The following is a 20,906-nucleotide window of genomic DNA, read 5'->3' on the forward strand; positions in this document are numbered from 1 at the left end:
AATATCACCATTTGGCTTAGCAACGAAAACGACAGGAGAGGACCACTCACTGGAAGTGACAGGAAGCAAGACCCCTGAAGTAGTGAGACGATCCAACTCCCGTTTTACCCGATCACGAAGGGCCACAGGAATGGGCCGAGCCCGAAAAAACTTAGGCCGAGCAGTGGGTTTGAGCATGATATGAGCTTCAAAGTCGTTTGCACGGCCTAACCCAGGAGAAAAAAGGGACGAAAATGTCATCGACAAGGAATCCAGTTGAGCATAAGGAATAGCATCAGAGACAATATTGACAGAGTCATCTATGGAGAACCCAAAAACGCGAAAGGCATCAAAACCAAAAAGATTTTCTGTGTTGCTCTGGTCGACCACAAATATGGGAACAGTGCGAATGCCAGATGTGTAAGATATCTCAGCATTAAACTGTCCCAAGAGAGAAATCTTCTGTTTATTGTATGTCCATAATTGCCGAGTGACAGGTGACAGGAGTGGAGAACCCAACTGAAGATACGTCTGAGAATTAATTATATTGGCAGCAGAACCAGTATCCACTTGCATGCGAACATCTCAACCAAGGATTTGGACAGTGAGGAATAACTTCCCTGAAACGGAAGAAGTGCAATTGACAGACAACACAGAATCAGAATCAGCGTCATGTTCATGAACATCATGTATGTGGTCGGATTTGCAAACGGAAGACACACGACCTTTCTTTTTGCAATTGTGACACACAGCCCAACGTTGGGGACAATCCTTGCGTGAATGTTTCGTAAAACACCGCGGACATGAAGGAAGTTGCCGGGGGTTTTGCTGCAGTTTCTTAGCGGGTTGTTTACGGCTAGGGTGAGGCTGAGCGTGGGAGCGCACTGCGGCCACGTCGGCCGGCGGGGATGCGCCGCACACGTCGTCAACAGCGCACAGAGGTTGTATTTCCCCGACATCACCCCATGCCTCTATTTGCACCCCAGCGGCGTGAGAAATTTCAAAAGACTATGCAACGGAGAGAACTTCATCTACAGCCAGATTCGCCAACTGAAGGGCACGTTGCTGAACCTCTTTGTCGGGCGCCGACTGGATAATAGCATCCCGTACCTTGGAATCGGCATAGGATTCTTTGTGAACGTCAGTAACAAATTGACACTATCGACTGAGGCCGTGAATTTCAGCAGCCCAAGCGCTATAGGATTGATGTGGCTGTTTTTGACAATGATAAAAGGCAACACAAGAGGCTATCACATGCATTTGCTTTTGAAAATAGACAGGCAGAAGTGAGCACATTTCAACAAAGGACAAAGACGCAGGATCCTTCAAAGGAGCCAATTGCGACAACAACCGATACATTTGAGGTGAAATCCAGGAAAGGAACAGAGACTTACATGGTTGTTCGTCCGTGACATGAAATGCCAAGAAGTGCTGTCGAAGATGTTTTTCATAATCAGACCAGTCTTCCGCTGTCTCGTCATAAGGAGGAAAAGGAGGTATAGCCAACGACGAGAAACACCCCGCATTTGACGCCACAACGAAATCGCGAATCGCCGCTGTTAGAAGCGTTTGCTGTTCAAGGATATTTTGCAATAGTTGCTCGACAGTAGCCATGGAACCCTGTGGGTCAACGGTGAAAAGGAAAAATCCACTACCTCGTCACCAATTCTTATAACGTCAAGTTTAACACATATATTTCAGAACGACACAACACATATAAGTCACAGAGTAAGTTGACAAGCAAGACATGTGTACACATTAGCATTTGAATGAGCACTGAGTCCCAATCTAGCGGCCGCTGCTTGGCTGGCCGCTTAGGTGGCACAGCTGCTGCATGGCTGGCAGACAGTGCCGCACGTAGAGGACGCGCATAATTGCACGGCGGCACTTTGAATGATCGGCGAGTCACAACATCCATAATGTCACAGAACCATCTCCATTCTGAACTACACATTCCATACAGCTGCTGGGTTACATACCTCACTGGGCCGTTGATGTACTTGATGCCTTGCATCATCTGAAGAGAGGCAAAATGTCAAACCATGCTACACACCTCTAGTCAGTTATTGTCCAGTTTCTGTGTTCTTTGGCCCATAAAAGCCATGCAGTTTTAAGAGACAGTTTGAGTAATGGTCTTTTCATTCATGGTGTGGTCATTCACACATTGAAACATGCATTATTGTTCAAGCATCCATTTCTCAAGGAGTCTTCATGTTTTTGTCCAACACCTGTATATTAGCAGTGGGGGGTCATAGGACTGCATGACAACAGTTCTACAGCACTCCAGAAGTGACCTATGTGCTCATTTAAATGGATGACTAATATTTTTTTAAGTAAACTTATACAAGTAATTCCCATAACTATTGGTATAAGTGTTATCAACACTGTCATAAATTGTTGGTAGTATACTTTACAAAAGTAGGCAGTAGTGGTTACTTTTGTCTGCTAATGTATGGCTTGATTCTTTCCACGTCTCTAAAGACTCTCATTCGTGACATGATTTACAGAACATGATTAGTGATTGAATGAATTAATAGAGAAAAAACAGACTATAAGCAGTGTAGTTCCATAAAGAGGAATATATTGCCACTGGTGGACAAATGCTTGACAAGTCCAAGTGTCTTAGTAACTTTCTGGGGCAAAGGGGGTGGCTGTGAGGAAATAGTCTATCAAGGCAAAGTTAAGATTAATGATAGGAGTGCTTGCATCAAAAGACCCTCTCAAAGTTAAAGAGTTGAATGAAGAATTTAAAAGAAAGTGGACCAAATGAAAATAATGTCACATCAAATATGATGAAGGATGTTGATAAGGTGTTAATGGAACTGAGATGAAAATGTTGGAGGTATTCTGGCCAATAGGAGAAGAAATCAAGATATCAGATAGCCAGATATCAAACAGGATTTGAAGACTGCAGGCACAATTGACAAAGTGATGGAGAAATTCTTCAATTAGTAGGGGGCACATGCGGAAGTGAAATAGTTGTCTCCTACTGAAAAGAATAAGTAACACCTTCATACGCATCCTCAGCAGCCAGACAAGCAAGCATGTAACTAATCTGAGACAAGTCTTGCAAACATGAGATGCCAACATGTTCAAACCAGGTATCAGCTGTGAATTTACTACTACTCAAGTGATCTAAATGATTAATGGAAAATCTCATATAAGATATGAAACAAATACTAACAAAGAGATAGAGGGGCTGGCCAGTACTTACCTCAGCTCAGTACAGCCGATAGATACACATAAAACAGAACTGAAAATTTACATTCCTAGCTTTCGGAACTTTGTTCCTTCATCAGGGAGGAGAGAGGGGAAAAAAGGGAAGAAGGGAAAGTGGATTCAGTTACTCACAACCCAGGTTATGAAGCAACAGGGAAAGGTAAACAGGGAGGGTAGCAAGGATGGAGGCATGGTTGTCAGAGGGAAGCCAAAGATATTCTACTGTAAGTACTGTGCCAGCTTCAAACCAAAGAGGATGCATACAGAAGTAAAGAGGTATATAGTATAAAGATATACTATATACCTCCTACATAGTTGTGTTTATCTTTATACTATATACCTCTTTACTTCTGTATGCATCCTCTTTGGTTTGAAGCTGGCACAGTACTTACAGTAGAATATCTTTGGCTTCCCTCTGACAACCATGCCTCCATCCTTGCTACCCTCCCTGTTTACCTTTCCCTGTTGCTTCATAACCTGGGTTGTGAGTAACTGAATCCACTTTCCCTTCTTCCCTTTTTTCCCCTCTCTCCTCCCTGATGAAGGAACAAAGTTCCGAAAGCTAGGAATGTAAATTTTCAGTTCTGTTTTATGTGTATCTATCGGCTGTACTGAGCTGAGGTAAGTACTGGCCAGCCCCTCTATCTCTTTGTTAGTATCTACTACTCAAGTGCTCATTCATTGTCTTGAGAGAGGGAAATCTGCACCGACATTATCGTGGCACTGTTTGTGAAAGGTATAACCTACAGCCCTGTACAGGATATGCCTAAACAATCAAGATTATCTACAAAAGTTCTTCTTACTTCATTTTTTGAATTATCACAATATGCCAGACTAGGTAAGTGAGATAAAACAAATCAGATGATGTGAAACTGTGCCTCACATATTACCATAATATAAAGTATAAATAAATCAAAGTTGCAGGAAACATATTCTTTTGCCGAGAGAATGTCACTAAGAAGGCAATATGATTTAATTGTCTTACAGTCTGATCAAATCAGATTTAAGAATAAAATACCAGTAAAACATAAGAGTCCTCAAAAGAATAATTATATGTTAATCATACAAACCTTTATTTGACCTGTGTACATAAAATGTATGATTTCCTTAAAGGTAGGTAGTTCAATGTCATGGAGAACTATCTTTTCTTGGTGGCTTTCCATTAAACTTCCACAAAACATAGTCCTAAAATAAAAACAAAAACACTTATTGAGACTGCAGTCCTCTCCAATTTTCTTTCTCTCTCTCTCCTCCCTCCATCCTTACCTTTCCCTCTCTTCCAAATAAAATAAAGTAAAAATAGTTGTAGAAAATAACATGAGTGGGGAAAATAAAAATAAAATGAAAATAAAGTTGAGTTTAACAGCATCAACATCAGGTCAGATACTTCATTTGGAGAATGGAGGAAGGATCAACTGCTTTCTGTATACAGATCAATGCCTCTACTTGCCTTAAACGACCTATGAAAACCACAAAACATACAGCAGGTTGAGCAGATGGGAAAGTGAATCAAACTTCTTCTAAATGTGAGTCCCATGTATTAACTACTCCGCTATTTTAAAATGAAATAGATAATGAAAACTTCTGGGTCAGGAAACTGGATCTGAATGGTGTTTTAAAAGCTCTAATAACATCTTATTGCTCTAAACTACCAACCGTTGATTTGCGTTGAAGTGTACTCCAACATTAATCAAAACAACTGAATAACTAGAACAAGGACAAAATGCTGTTTTGTGCATGTGAAAAAAATGTAAAGTGGAGAAGTAAAAGCCAATTGGTTTAAAATGAAATGTAATCTGGAAACAGCTTCCTAAATGAAATTCATGGCGCACTGAATTCGTAACAGAACGAAACAGAAATAATATTTGTAAGACCTAAAGATGCTGCATAGTAAATCTGACTGCAGAAAAATATCTTTTCAATATATTATTTTTTCCCTTATGTTAAGGACATTTGTCTTGTTAACAACAAACACAGTTACTGAATTTTAAACCTGTCTGTTGCGGTAGTGCACTTTCAGTACCTATAGAGTTCTATGAATTGTCTCTCAACAGGCTCCCTAGAGTTATTTGGAAACAATGAGATCTCACCTTCCAAGTTCAACACCATATGATTTCTAAACAATTCTAGAAGATGGCAAAGGAATTGAAGGTATCTTGAACTGAGGTTATACATCAACAAAAGTAAAATGAGGGTAAGGGAATGTAACACATGAAATCAGGTGATGTTAAGGGAATTAGATTAGCAAATGAGATACTTAAAGGAGTACATGAGTTATGCTATTTGGGCAGAAAAAAAGTTCAAAGTAGAGAGGTATGAAATGTAGACTGGCAAGCATTTGCATTTCTGAAAAAGAGGAATTCGTTAACATCCAATATGCAATGAAATATTAGAAAGTCTTTTCTAAAGGTATTTTTCTGGAGTATAGTGTTGAATGGAAGTGAGACATGGATGATAAGCAGTTCAGACCAGAAGAGAATAGAAGCTTTTGATATGTGGTGTGACAAGAGAATGGTGAAGTTTAAACAGGTAATCAGATAAGTAATGAGGAGTTACTAAGTCAAACTGAGGAAAAAATAAATTTATGGCACAAATTGACTAAAAAAAGAGATCAGTTGATAGAGTTCATCCTGAGGCATCAATCATTAATTTGTTAATGGAGAGAGAGCAGAATTTGGGGGGGGGGGGGGGGGGGGGGGAAGGAAGGGGGGGGGGGCAAAATTTGACTATACTAAGCAGGTAGACCACTATAGAAAGCAGCAAAAAACAAATCTTTGCACTGAAAACAACATGGGGTCTATCTATTTAAATACTACACTGATATAAAACAGTTTCTAAAGCCTGATGGCTACAGTATTGAACTGAAATAAAACTACTGCTTCTCTGCAAATTTCCTTCCAATATTAAATATTTTTAGACCCTACTGTAGGTGTGATATGGCCATCAACTTGTCCACATAGACATTGCTGCATGTTTTTGTAACCTTTTGTATCCCATTGGTCAATGTTAGTATACCTGTCTCATATTCTATCATCCTTCAGGCGTGCATCCGAGAGTGTAATATCTCTTCTCTCAATATTTTGCCTGTTAACCATACAACCACCTTCAAGATAAGCTGGTGATATACTGTGAAGTAAAATGTGCATGAATAACAGATTGCATTTCCACAGCTTCCTTGACCACAGAATTCCAGTAGGATGAGGCTCTGGCCAATATCTTCATTCTTCTGTAATCCATGGAATGGTCAGTGGAACTGCAAATTCAGTTACTGCAGATCTGCTAGTCCATAGGGATGTTACTGGTGTTTAATGCACTTGTTGTACAGTGCATGCTGTTTGTCCTATGTAACTTTTATGACACTGACAGGAAATTTCATAGACACCTGCTTTCTGTAAAAGCAGTTCATCTTTTACAAACTCCAGAAGGGATGCCATCTTGGTTTGTCTGTGGAAGATCACACACACTTTGTGCTTCTTCATTATTCTGGGAATATTTCAAGAAACATTTCCTACATACAGAAAAAGGCCATGGACTTCACTTCTGTTTCATCTTCCCCTTCCTTTTGTTGCTCTGGTGTTTTCACTTGCAGAATTATCTTAATATGATGTTTTGACATCCATTTTTACTGAGAACCTCTTCCATGTGTACAAGTTCATCCTGCAGGCTGTCCGTGCCAGACACTACATGGGCCTTACGAACTAACATTTTAAGTAGCAAATGAATGCCTGCAAGTATAAATCCCTATGGATGGGCTTACAGTACATAGCATACCCAAAAAACCAATCCTCCTTACATCGAACTAATACATCCAAAAATAGTACTCAGCCATTCATCTCCCACTCCATGGTAAACTTGATATTTTCATCAATGGATTTAAAATGCTCAAGAAACTAATCCAATTCTTCTTCACTGTGAGGCGAAACTGTGAATATGTCATCAATGTATCACTAGAAAACTCTCGGTTTTAAAACTGCCAAATTGGGAACTTTTTCATCAAAATCTTCTATAAATAAATTACCTAACATGGGTGAGAAATCATTACCCTTGACAACACCATCAATCTATTCAAAATAATGACTGAGTAATCTTTCTTCAAAACCCTCCATAAATAATTTACTGGCTGTGAATGAGAGAGGACTACCCATGGTGAAAACATCAATCTGCTCCAACTATTGTCTACAAAAAAAAGTAAGTGAAGGTAACCACATGCTCAAGTAATTCTATTATGTCTTACTGAAGCTTGCTGCTAATCAATGACAAAGACTCAGCAAGAGGTACTTCAGTAAACAGAGAGATGACATCAAAGGTGGCTAGTAAATCAGAGCTGTGAATTACAAAAATTTTAACCTACTAATAAAATCTGGTAATTACGGATATGTTCACAACCATTTCTTTGTTGCTTTACAATGTGTGGGGATTTGGAAGACAGTATAATCTGGGACACACAAATCTGTGTGCTTTCCATCTTTTGGAAACTCCTTGGGTAGTGAGCTGGAGTTCAGAAGTGAAGCAGTTTTCTTTTAACAAGGGTAGTGGGGTCCTTGTCAGTCTTAATATACACTCCTGGAAATGGAAAAAAGAACACATTGACACCGGTGTGTCAGACCCACCATACTTGCTCCGGACACTGTGAGAGGGCTGTACAAGCAATGATCACACGCACGGCACAGCGGACACACCAGGAACCGCGGTGTTGGCCGTCGAATGGCGCTAGCTGCGCAGCATTTGTGCACCGCCGCCGTCAGTGTCAGCCAGTTTGCCGTGGCATACGGAGCTCCATCGCAGTCTTTAACACTGGTAGCATGCCGCGACAGCATGGACGTGAATCGTATGTGGAGTTGACGGACTTTGAGCGAGGGCGTATAGTGGGCATGCGGGAGGCCGGGTGGATGTACCGCCGAATTGCTCAACACGTGGGGCGTGAGGTCTCCACAGTACATCGATGTTGTCGCCAGTGGTCGGCGGAAGGTGCACGTGCCCGTCGACCTGGGACCGGACCGCAGCGACGCACGGATGCACGCCAAGACCGTAGGATCTTACGCAGTGCCATAGGGGACCGCACCGCCACTTCCCAGCAAATTAGGGACACTGTTGCTCCTGGGGTATTGGCGAGGACCATTCGCAACCGTCTCCATGAAGCTGGGCTACGGTCCCGCACACCGTTAGGCCGTCTTCCGCTCACGCCCCAACATCGTGCAGCCCACCTCCAATGGTGTCGCGACAGGCGTGAATGGAGAGACGAATGGAGACGTGTCGTCTTCAGTGATGAGAGTCGCTTCTGCCTTGGTGCCAATGATGGTCGTATGCGTGTTTGGCGCCGTGCAGGTGAGCGCCACAATCAGGACTGCATACGACCGAGGCACACAGGGCCAACACCCGGCATCATGGTGTGGGGAGCGATCTCCTACACTGGCCATACACCACTGGTGATCGTCGAGGGGACACTGAATAGTGCACGGTACATCCAAACCGTCATCGAACCCATCGTTCTACCATTCCTAGACCGGCAAGGGAACTTGCTGTTCCAACAGGACAATGCACGTCCGCATGTATCCCGTGCCACCCAACGTGCTCTAGAAGGTGTAAGTCAACTACCCTGGCCAGCAAGATCTCCGGATCTGTCCCCCATTGAGCATGTTTGGGACTGGATGAAGCGTCGTCTCACGCGGTCTGCACGTCCAGCACGAACGCTGGTCCAACTGAGGTGCCAGGTGGAAATGGCATGGCAAGCCGTTCACAGGACTACATCCAGCATCTCTACGATCGTCTCCATGGGAGAATAGCAGCCTGCATTGGTGCGAAAGGTGGATATACACTGTACTAGTGCCGACATTGTGCATGCTCTGTTGCCTGTGTCTATGTGCCTGTGGTTCTGTCAGTGTGATCATGTGATGTATCTGACCCCAGGAATGTGTCAATAAAGTTTCCCCTTCCTGGGACAATGAATTCACGGTGTTCTTATTTCAATTTCCAGGAGTGTATGCTGTGTCCTCAAGTAAGCTGTGCATCCTCAATACGGAGATGTCTCTCAGGAGCAAAACAGTGCCAGTATGTTTGTCTGCAAGGAAAAACAGCATTCAGGAATTGCTCTGGAGAGTGCAAAATGCAGCTCTCTCAGGCAAGAATATGTCACCTTTTTGTGCATAGGGTCTTGTTAGTGCTTGGAATGCTTCACACCTTTTCCCCAGTACCATCACCAGGCTGATGGTTTGGCTTACATGCAAATGGTAATGAATCCTACCATTTTATGAACTCATGATTTTCATTCTACGCATCTTTTGTACTACAGACCGTGCTGCAATTTGCTTTCAATCACTGACATTTCCCCACAGATGTGATGTCCTGTCTAGATTTGGTTTACAGTTAATAGGTAATTGTGGATAAAGTATATTTTATTCATTTATTCAGTTCATACCATTATGAAGGACAGTCTCCAGTAATATGGAAAAAGACTAGCTACACATTAATTTGAAACTATTATTTAAAAAAATTAGAGAGAGAGAAGAAGAAGAAGAAGCACAATGTATCACGAAGTAATTATCCAAATGAGACAGAAATCAGTAAATATGATGTACATGCACAGCCAAACAAATCGTTCAAGTTTCTGAAAAATTGGATGATTTATTCAACAGATAAAATATAATAAAGTATTGTACCCCTTCCTTTACCCTTTTCTATAAAAAAAGGGGGGTGGGGGGGGGGGGGGGTAGCATATTTGATTAGTAATCAAAACATCCTGGGTCCCGAGTTCAAAACCTGCCACTGCTTAAATTTTGATTAATAATCAGCATTGGCAGCCAAAGGCTTCCGGCATAAGAAGTCACCCTCATCCTGCCGATGGTCTTGTCAAAAATGGTGGAAGAGCGGACAGAGGTCCAGGGCACACTCTTGTCCTTGGGGAGGGAAACTGCCCCTAAAGGCGAAAGAATCAGCAATGATCAATGGCATGAGGATGCAGAAGGCAGTGGAAACCACTGCATTAAGGACACATAATCTGTGTACACAGGACATGTGGACTGTATTTGAAAAAGTGTCATGATGATCTCTCCATTCGTAAAAGATTCCGGATTAGTCCTCCATTTGGATCTCTGGGAGGGGACCATGAGAGAAAGGCTGGATAAGCAATGAAAGGATGATGTTTTACAAGTCGTGGCATGAATTGTCAAAAGCTTGAACATGGTAGGGAAGCTAGAAAATCTGAGAAGTGAAATGCAAAGCTTCAATCTAGATGTAGTAGGGGTCAGTGAAGTGAAATGGAAAGCAGACAAGGATTTCTCGTCAGATGAGTATAGGGTAATATCAACAGCAGCAGAAAATGGTATAATGGGAGTAGGATTTGTTATGAATAGGAAGGTAGGGCAGAGAGTGTGTTACTGTGAACAATTCAGTGATAGGGTTGTTCTTATCAGAATTGACAGCAAACCAACACTGACAACAATTTCTTTAAAGTCCGTACCACCATTGACTGTTGTTTATTTACAGTGTTACATTTACACTCACAATCATGACTTCAGTTTCAAAGCACTATTATCAAGTGTTTTTAAGTGTTATAAATTGCCTGGGATGGCATACTCTTGTATTAAAATACACTATTAGACACATTGTCTAAGAGTCGATATTCTGGCAGAGCTACTGCTTTGTTTCATTACCGTGTACACCATCTCAAGTCAAGATGGTGTCCAAAGTAATGAAACAAAGCAGTAGGCTCTGTCAGAAATATTGACTCTTACACAATGTGTCCAGTAGTGCATTTTAATATGACAGTATGCCATCCCAGGCAATTTATAACACTTAAAACACTTGATGATGGCACTTTGAAGCTGAAATCATGATAGTGTAAGTGTAAATGTAATACTGTAAAAAAAAAGTTCTTATGGCAGTACTGACTTTAAAGAAATATATTATGTCTGTGGTCCCGCATTATGAAAAAATTATTAACTGACAACAATAGTTCAGGTATACATGTCGACATCACAAGCTGAAGATAAAGAAGTAGAGGAAGTATATGAAGTGCTTCCAGGAGTGCTAGTTCTGCAAGGTTCGCACAAAAACTTCTGTGAAGTCTGGAAGGTAGGAGACGAGGTACTGGCAGAACTGAAGCTGTGAGGACAGATCGTGAGTCATGCTTAGGTAGCTCAGATGGTAGAGCACTTGCTCGCAAAAGGCAGAAGTCTCGAGTTCGAGTCTTGGTCTGGCACACAGTTTTAATCTGGAAGGAAGTTTCATATCAGCACACACTCCACTACAGAGTAAAAATCTCATTCTACTATATGAAGATACTGAAAGAGTAATACCATACGTAAAGGGAGATGAAAATCTAACAGTCATGGGCATCTGGATGCATTTGTAGGGAAAGGAGCAGAAAAAAAGGTTGCACAAGAATATGGGCTTGAGACAAGGAATGAGAGAGGAGAAAGACAAATTGAGTTCTGTAATAAATTTCAGCTAGTAATAGCGAATACTATGTTCAAGAACTACAAGGAGAGGAGGTATACTTGGAAAAGGCTGGGTGATACAGGAAAATTTCAGTTAGATTACATCATGGTCAGACAGAGATTCGAAAATCCAGATACTGGAGCATAAGGCATACCCAGGAGCAGATACAGACTCAGATCACAAAGTGGTAGTGATGAAGAGTAGGCTGAAATTTAAGAGATTAATCAGGAAGAATCAATACGCAAAGAAGTGGGATATGAAAGTACTAAGGAATGGCAAGATACAATTAGAGTTCTCTAAGCTATAGATATAGCAACAAGGAATAAAAATGGTTCAAATGGCTCTGAGCACTATGGGACTTAACTTCTAAGGTCATCAGTCCCCTAGAACTTAGAACACAATTTTCTTTTCCATTCTTCTGTATATTATTCCTATCAGCAACTTGGATGCATGAACTGTTAAGCTGATAATGCGATAATTCTTGCACTGATCAGCTCTTGCAGTCTTCGGAATTATGTACCTAACTAACCTAAGGACATCACACACATCCATGTCTAAGGCAGGATTCGAACCTGCGACCGTAGCGGTCGCGCGGTTCCAGACTGTAGCGCCTAGAACCGCCCGGCCACCCTGGCCGGTAACAAGGAATAGCTCATGTGTAAGAAAATGTAAATTTGTAGTAAGATTCAGCTGATTGATGAAAGAAGGAAGTACAAAAATGCTCAGGAAAATTCAGGAATACAGAAATACAAGTCACTGAGCAATGAAATAAATAGGAAGTGCATGGAAGTTAAGATGAAATGGCTGCATTAAAAATGTGAAGAAATCAAAAAATAAATGATTGTCAGACAGACTGACTCAGCATATCGGAAAGTCAAAACAACCTTCTGTGAAATTGAAAGCAAGGGTGGTAACATTAAGAGTGCAGTGGGAATTCCACTGTTAAATGCAGAGGAGAGAGTGGCTAGATGGAAAGACTACACTGAAGGCCTCTATGAGGGGGAAGATTTGTCTGATGTGATAGAAGAAGAAACTGGAGTTGATTTAGAAGAGATGGGAGATCCAGTATTAGAATCAGAATTTAAAAGAGCTTTGGAGGACTTAAGATCAAATAAGGCAGATGGGATAGATAACATTCCATCAGAATTTCGAAAATCATTGGGGGAAGTGTCAACAAAATGGCTATTTACGTTGGTGTGTAAAATGTATGAGACGGGCGATGCACCATCTGACTTTTGGGAAAATGCCATCCACATAATTCTGAAGAATGCAAAAGCTGATCAGTGTGAGAATTATCCCATTATCAGCTTAACAGTTCATGCATCAAAGTTGCTGATAGGAATAATAAACAGAAGAATGGAAAAGAAAATTGTGGATGTGTTAGATGACGATCAGTTTAGCTTTAGGAAAGGTAATTCTGATGTTGCAGTTGATAATGGAAGCAAGACTAAAGAAAAATTAAGACACATTCGTAGGATTTGTCAACATGGAAAAAGTGTTCGACAATGTAAAATGGTGCAAGATGTTCAAAATTCTGAGAAAAATATGGGAAAGCTATAGGGAGACAGAGATAATATACAATATGTACAGGAGCCAAGAGGGAATAATAAGAGTGAACGACCAAGAATGAAGTGCACAGATTAAAAAGAGGTTAGACAGTGATGTAGTATTTCATCCCTATTGTTCAATTTGACTGAAGAAGCAATGATGGAAATAAAAGAAATGTTCAGGAATGGGTTTAAAAATCAAGGTGAAAGAATATCAATGATTTGATTTGCTGATGACATTGCTATCCTGAGTGAAAGTGAAGAAGAATTACAGGGTCTGCTGAATGGAATGGTCAGTCTAATGAGTACAGAATACGGACTAAGTAAATCGAAGAAAGATGAAAGTAAAGAGAAGCAGCAGAAATGAGAACAGTGAGGAACTTAACATCAGGGTTGATGGTCACAAAGTAGATGAAGTTAAAGAATTCTGCTACCTTGGCAGCAAAATAACTAATGATGGACAGAGCAAGGAGGACATCAAAAGCAGACTCGCACTGGCAAAAAGGGCATTCATGACCAAGAGAAGTCTGCTAGTATGAAACATAGGCCTTAATTTGAGGAAGAAATTTCTGAGAATGTATGTTTGGAGCACAGAATTGTATTTTAGTGAAACATGGACTGTGGAAAAACCGGAACAGAAGAGAATTGAAGCATTTCAGATGTGGTGCTATACACAAATGTTGAAAGTTAGGTGAACTGATAAGGTAAAGAATGAGGAGGTTCTGTGCAGAATTGGAGAGGAAAGGAGTATGTGGAAAACACTGACAAGGCGAAGGCACAGGATGACAGGACATCTGTTAAGACATCAGGGAGTGACTTCCATGGTAGTAGAGGTAGCTGTAGAGGGAAAAAACTGTAGAGGAAGACAGAGATTGGAATACATCCAGCAAATAATTGTAATTGAGGATGCAGGTTGCAAGTGCTACACAGAGATGAAGCGATTGGCAAAGGAGAGGAATTCATGGTGGGTGGACCACATCCAAGCAGTCAGAAGACTGATGACTAAAAAAAAATCTCTCCAGTTGAGAATGGTTGGAGCATTATGGGCAGAGCCCTCCCACCAGCTTCGGATTTTGATTATCAAATGCACCAGCTGGACAGAATTGGGTAGAGTATCCCTCAGCAGGACATCCAACATTTCTATCACTCAGTGCCAAACCGCCAAACCGAATAACTGCTTACATAAGGGTAAGAGGTGGACCAACATGTTACTGGCCTCAGGAAAACTAATACTTTAAAAATTTGTATTTGTTCCTCCATTATAATAAACAGCTGTTATTTAAATGATGTTGCTACCTTAGTGCCCATAATGACATTTATCATGGAATAAGTTATCTGTGTGCCATAAAATAGAGGCAGTTATTTCTCATGCATTAGTGTTCTGATATTTATGTTCATTACTTTGTATACTAGAGACATTACTTTATATTTTCTTGTTTACTTTACAACCAACATTATTTTATTATTACCACTGGCAGTCTATAATGAAGGACAGGGCATTCTGTAAGGTGAGATATAGGAAAAAGGAGAAAATTGCTAAAACTCAAATTAACTCAAAACCAAACACACGTGTCTTGAAACTTGAACATTGAGATAGACCTACCTAGCAATCTACAATCGTAAAAACTAAATTGGATTAATGATATTCCACATACAAATGGTAAGCAAAGGACATAGGAAGATCAGGTGGGCAACAACAAATTATTTTAAACGAAAACTGGTACTTTTTATGATAGGAAATTATGCTGATTGGGATAAGGATCAAGAGCAATGAATCTTCCAACATAAGAAGGGAATTGTAGTGATAATTACTGATAATTTAATGCTTTACCATGTTAACAGACATAAATTTTACCTAAAATATAGAGATGAAGCTGCTAAAACAATTTTATGAGCTCTTATCTCCTCATTCTCTACAATGAGTGTGATGTCACATAACTCCTTTGAATGTTGAAATAGGGCCACATTCTGGAGCACTATGTTAGCGTGCAATTTGTCATGATGGTACAGTACATGGCCCATCTGAAAGAAATAAAAGCAAAATTAGATGTTAAGCTGTATAAATATAAATAAAAATAGGCACTGGTTCGTAAAAATGTCTCTGCATGTGGCATTCACTGTATTAAGGTAATATCATGCTCATTGTCTCAGGGCAGTATTTCTCTTTCTTCTTATTTAATGCTAAAAAATTGTTTACATGCACAACCAGGACTTTTTGTGCATCCTAAAGCATAGAATGAAGCTACTGTAAACAGATTGTGATACTTCTGTGCCTGTGTATTGTTTGTCTCTTAGGATGATTCACCACAACATTTAATCTATGTTTGAGATGTGCAGGAATGAGCTGGCTACACACATCTAGAAACTAAACAGCAATGCAAGCCACTGCCTCCCCCCCCCCCCCCCCCCCCCTCATATGCACGCACCCACCCTGTCACTTTATGATGTGATTAAGAGCTGTAATTCTATTAACACAAGTATCATAAAACTCCGTAATTTACTCTAAAAAAATAAATAAAATATTGTGCAGGAAAGAGACACAAATAACTGGCAGAAACCTGATTAATTGACATGACAACACTTCGCTGTGAAAGGTTAGAGAATTACAAAATAAAAATAAATAATATGTTTTTAAAGTGAACTGTATGCATTCTATACAAGAAATTAGACACTGTAGGGAAGATTAGAAACAATTAGGATCTTTACCAAACAAGAAACTAATAAAATCAGTTTGGTGACACAATTATATATGTGCAGAGCAGCACTAACTGGGTCTTCTTGTATGGTTTTCCAGTGTGTTGTTCACATCACTGTACTGTGTGCCTTGTTATGTGGGGATCCACATGAGTCTGTTTTCTGTTATTGTTGAGTGCTTCTTGAATAAAGCCATATTTGTGTTACTTGGACTGGTCTCATGTATTACACAGTTACTACACAATTGTCAACAAGTTTGGAACGGTTTCTGCATGTGCAATCTTTGTGCAACGTTTCATCAGGTCTATTCAAAGTAGACACTGTGCTACAGGCCCTCACTGATCAGCTTACTTTGGTTGTGACCACTCTGTCAGCTTCCATTAACCAACAGGGTACTGTACCACCAGTCCATGCAACCATGTTCCCTCCACTTTATGATTCAGTTGAGGATTTGGATGCTAATTAAAAAATACTCAGACAGCATTTTTTGGCTTTTGGTGTGACAGACTCGAATTTGTGCAAAGCCTTCTTCTTCTCATGGATTCCACCTAAGGTATATCATTTACTGTCAGCTTGTCCCTTTACAAGAACAGGCAGCTCTTACTTTTGATTACATATGCAGTTTATTGTCCCACTACTATCGCAAACAATTGCATGTCATAGCAGCGCGAATTGAACTCTAGTGATGCCGCAAGGAACTAAACCAGTCATACAGGGCCTGGGCAGCTGAACTTCACAGCTTTAGCCGTAAGTGTGACTTCATTACTGATGCCCATAATGACTCTTATGCAGGCACTACGGTTTGCAACACAATTATCTGTTTAGCTCTGGACAAGGAAGTGTGCCAGAAGGCTTTACTCTGTGAGAATCCCTCATTGGCAGGAGTTTTGCAAATAGCACGATATTTTGAAGTTTCTCGGGCAGTGGGTGACCAAATTGAAGCATGGGGTGACTTGGCAGTAGTGTCACATGTGCCCACTAGGACAACAGATAGCTTGCGCAAGGAAGTGGCAATGGTGGCGGTAACCATGAGGGACCATGCCAAGCTGACCAAGGCCAGGCCAAGCAGCGGCAACGGCCACAGTGCCAGTGTCAGTGTCAACGTTCTCTGTTTCCATCTTATCCTTTCTGTTTTGTCGAGCATGCTGTCAGTGCTGAGCTACTTGTAATGTTTGCCAGAAGAAAAGTCATATCACCTCCATGCGTCATTCACCAAAAGTCGCTCAGGATATGGGCTTGGGCGTAAACTGTGTGACTGCAATACTTGTGACTTCTTCCAAGTTGTTTCATGAGTTGAGTGTTTTTTGACAAATGCTGCGGCTACAGGTAAACACAGTGGCTGCATTGAATTACTGAAATCTCAAACCTTTGTGAGTTTAGGATTGCTGCTGCTGACACCGGTCACACAGATGCTGGTCAGTTATAACAAGCAGATCATTGCACTGTTGGGATAATTTATGGGACCTGCCTCTTACAAGTCCGTGGTTTCCTCCATTACGTTTTTGGTGGTTGGTAACATCAGTGTTAAGAACTTGTTCAGGACGAACGCATTTCAGGAATTTGGATTTTCTATCACTGATGCAATTCACCTTGTGTCCAAACAGGTATCGTATTCTCACTTGGTAACACTGTATGAGGAGTTTCTGGACTGTTTTCAGAAGGTGTAGGGTGTGCTATGAATTTTTCTGCTCATATTTCTTTGAAGTCCAAGGCTCAGCTTCATTTTTGTCACATGCGTCCTATTCCTCTCACTCTAAAGGATCAAATGAAAGCAGAATTGTACAGACTTCAATCTCAAAGAATGGTGTAACCTGTTATGCCAGCAAATAGTCATCTCCGGTAATTGTAGTTCGGAAACCAGGGAGGAAACTTCGCTCTGTGGTGACTTTAGTACTACCGTCAACACACAGTTGATTGTACCCTCTCCCAGAGCTAGGAGGAACAGTTGGCAAAAATATCAGGTGGCCAGTATTCTTCTAAAATTGATTTGTCTGAAGCATATCTCCAGGTTCCTGTAGACAAAGCCTCAATGAGTTTTGGTTTTGAATGTTCCTTTTGGTCTCTATAAATATTTGCGCCTTCCTTTTCGTGTGGCTAGCACCCTTTCTATTTTCCAACAATTTTTACAGCAACTGACTATGCCTGTTGCAGGTTGCATTAATGATCTGGATGATGATGTCACAGGCTCCTTCAGAGCAGATCACTTGCAAAATTTGCGCACTTTGTTTTCTGTCCTACAGTCCACAGGGTTATGGTGTAACCTCATAAAATCTCAGTTTTTTTCAATCTTCTGTTGTTTATTTGGGGTTCAAGGTCTTTTGGGATGGGATTCGCCCTCTTCTGGACCACACCTCTGCTGTTATGTCTGTGCCTTGCCTCTCGTCCACAAAGGAGCTTTAGGCCTTCCTCGGAAAGATAGCCTACTACCACAAATTCCTGCCAGGGCAGCCAATTTGGCCCACCCATTGCATGCCCTGTTACACAAGAATGTACCTTCTTGCTGGAGCATGGATTGTGAACGTGCTTTTCAAATGTTGAATTCCAAACTCATCTCGGACCCTAATTTAGTTATGTTATCCCTGGACCAGCACACATTTTAGGCAACTGACACCTTACAGTACGGCCTCAGCGTAGTCCTACTGCACCAATATGCTGATGAACGACCTGTTGTCTTCACCTCTAAATCTCTCACTCTGGCCCAGCAGTGTTACTCTCAGGTACAAAAAGAGGCTCTTGCAATTGTCTATGTTCTCACGAAATTTCATGTTTTTTTGAATGGCTCCAAGTTTCATCTCATTACTGATGATAAACCTTTGGTTTATTTGTTCATCCCTCACACTTCCTTGCCTGACATGGCAGCACAGGTCTTCCAGTGTTGGGCACTGTTCTTCTCTTGATACAATTACAAAATCCATTTTCGACTAACATCTAAACATGCCAATGCAGACACCTTGTCCCACCTTCCTGTGTGTCCTGATCTCAGCTTTGATCTTGAAGAATTGCTTTTCTTCCACCTTGATAGTGAAATACAGACTGCGGTCGAGGGTTTCTCACTTATGAGCTCACATGTAGCAGATGATGTTGCCACTGACCCAGTTCTCCACCAGGTGGTTCAGTTTGTTCAACAGGGCTGGCAAGATAAACTGCCAGGTCAGGCTTTGGACGTCCTGCACAACTATTTTTCCTTATGGTATCACCTCTCTGTTTTTTAAAGTGTTTTGCTGTTGTCTACAGAAGACCTCCCTCCCAGTGTAGTCATTATTGCCGTGTAACAGTGTAAGGTTCTACATCTTCTCCATCAAGGCCATTAGGGAGTTTTGTGCACTAAACTGTTAGCTATGAGAATGTTTTTGGCCATGGATGGCGAAATCGTCCTTTTTACTGCAGCTTGTGAGCAGTGTGCCCAACAACAGGCACCTCCCAAGGTGTCTCTGGCCCCCAGGCCCACTCCATGCCAGCCCCATGAATTCCTATTGGCTCTTGGTTGCGGCTGCATTTTCCCTGTTTTCTAACATTCTCCGGTGTGCATCAACATTGTCTGAGGTTACAATTCATAAGCTTTTGAAAGTTTTTTTCTAGTTTCCAATAAAGGCCCCAGTTCATTTCTCATGTCTATCAATTCTTTTGTTCCCATCACGGCATTGATCACGTTATGGCTCTGCCATTCCACTCTCAGTCACATGGTGAGGTGGATAACCAGTGCGTATGTTCAAGTCTCAAATGAAAAAGTTTGTTGTGGGTTCTGAGTTGCTCCACAGCTGGCATCCATGCAGCTCCTCCAACTTCTGTGGCCAGTGTTGCAACTGCCACAGTTGGCTGCATCCGCCTGCTTCATGCTGGGATTGCCTTTGGGGTGCGATGGTTTGATTGCTGGCAAAAGTGGATTACAGCCACTGTTGTTCATTTCTGGGGACACCGCCTGTGTGATATCTTATGGCCAATGGGCTCCACTTTTATCAGTTGGGCCCCTGCTTGCCACTGGAAGATGCCGGTTGGCAAGTGCAGCCTCCATCGCCGCAGCCCACCCCGCCACCCTCTGCCTAAAGCCTGTTGTCGCTTGCTGTGGAGGTGCCCCCATCCCATTGGCTGGCTCCTCCACATGCATGGGCCTGGGGTTCCAGCTTTCCAGAGCCGGCCGCCAGTCCTGGGTCCATTGCCGCAGCCTGCTGTTCCATTCAGGTCACCTCCACAGGCCCCCTTCCACAACTGCATCAGCTATTGTTGACAGTGGGTCCAGTCCCACCACCTCTGCAGTGGGACAAGCCTACTGATGATGACAACGTGAAGGTCATGGCACCCTCCTTTTCAATGCTGTTGTCGGGCACCATGTGGGCCTACCACCCTTGGGCCTGCTTATGTCCCTGTGCGTTCCACCCCTGTGCGCAGGTATCTATCTGGCACATCGTTCTGTGCTCTACATCAGCACCATCTGCCGCTGCTCCGCATCCGATAGATGTGTCTCTCGTTGGGTCGCCAGCATCTCCTCCGTCATCTGGCTGGCCATTTTGCATGAGTGAGAGGGGTGTTATACCCTGTGTCTAGTGTGTTGAATGTGAGTGTGCCAAGTTCATGTTTTAACTGGTCACCAATGGTATTAGTGCAGGCCAGCTGCCTGTGGGAGGTGTTCACATGGCAAGGACTCCACAGTGCTGTCTGCTGGTGAGTCACACATTTATATGTGCGGAGCAGCATTAACTGGGTCTTCTTGTATGTCCTTCCAGTGTGCCGTTCACATCAGTGTACTGTATCTTATTACATAGGGATCTGTGAGAGTCTGTTTTTTGTTATTGTTAAGTGCTTCATGAATAAAGCCATATTTGTATTACTTGGACCAATCTCTTGTATTATATTGTTACTACAACATCCCCCTGGCAAAGATGGAGTATTAACTTTGGAATAGAAAACATAAGGTTACATTGGCAAACTGCTTCATAAGAATAGGGAACCTTAAAATATGAGACCCCATAGGAATCAGTACTTGGTCCTCTCTTGTTCTTGCCTTACATAAGTAACTTTAAAGGACTGTTCATA

The 20,906-nt window shown here is 41.8% G+C and overlaps 1 protein-coding gene across 2 annotated transcripts in view; it reads right to left on the bottom strand.

The window, feature by feature from the left end:
• The window catches only part of LOC126473273 (kelch-like protein 28), a 153,927-nt gene that overhangs the window by 63,461 nt on the left and 69,560 nt on the right, over nt 1–20,906 (bottom strand). The window contains exons 2-3 of one of the 2 annotated variants that reach the window (XM_050100228.1): nt 15,037–15,203; nt 4,269–4,383 (exon numbers count right to left, since the gene is read on the bottom strand). In XM_050100228.1, coding sequence (XP_049956185.1) covers nt 4,269–4,383; nt 15,037–15,203 — 282 coding nt within the window. The remainder of the gene's footprint in view (nt 1–4,268; nt 4,384–15,036; nt 15,204–20,906) is intronic. The other variant, XM_050100227.1, reaches the window with a different exon arrangement.

This window comes from Schistocerca serialis, chromosome 4 (genome assembly GCF_023864345.2).
Source record: "Schistocerca serialis cubense isolate TAMUIC-IGC-003099 chromosome 4, iqSchSeri2.2, whole genome shotgun sequence".
NCBI lineage: Eukaryota > Metazoa > Arthropoda > Insecta > Orthoptera > Acrididae > Schistocerca > Schistocerca serialis.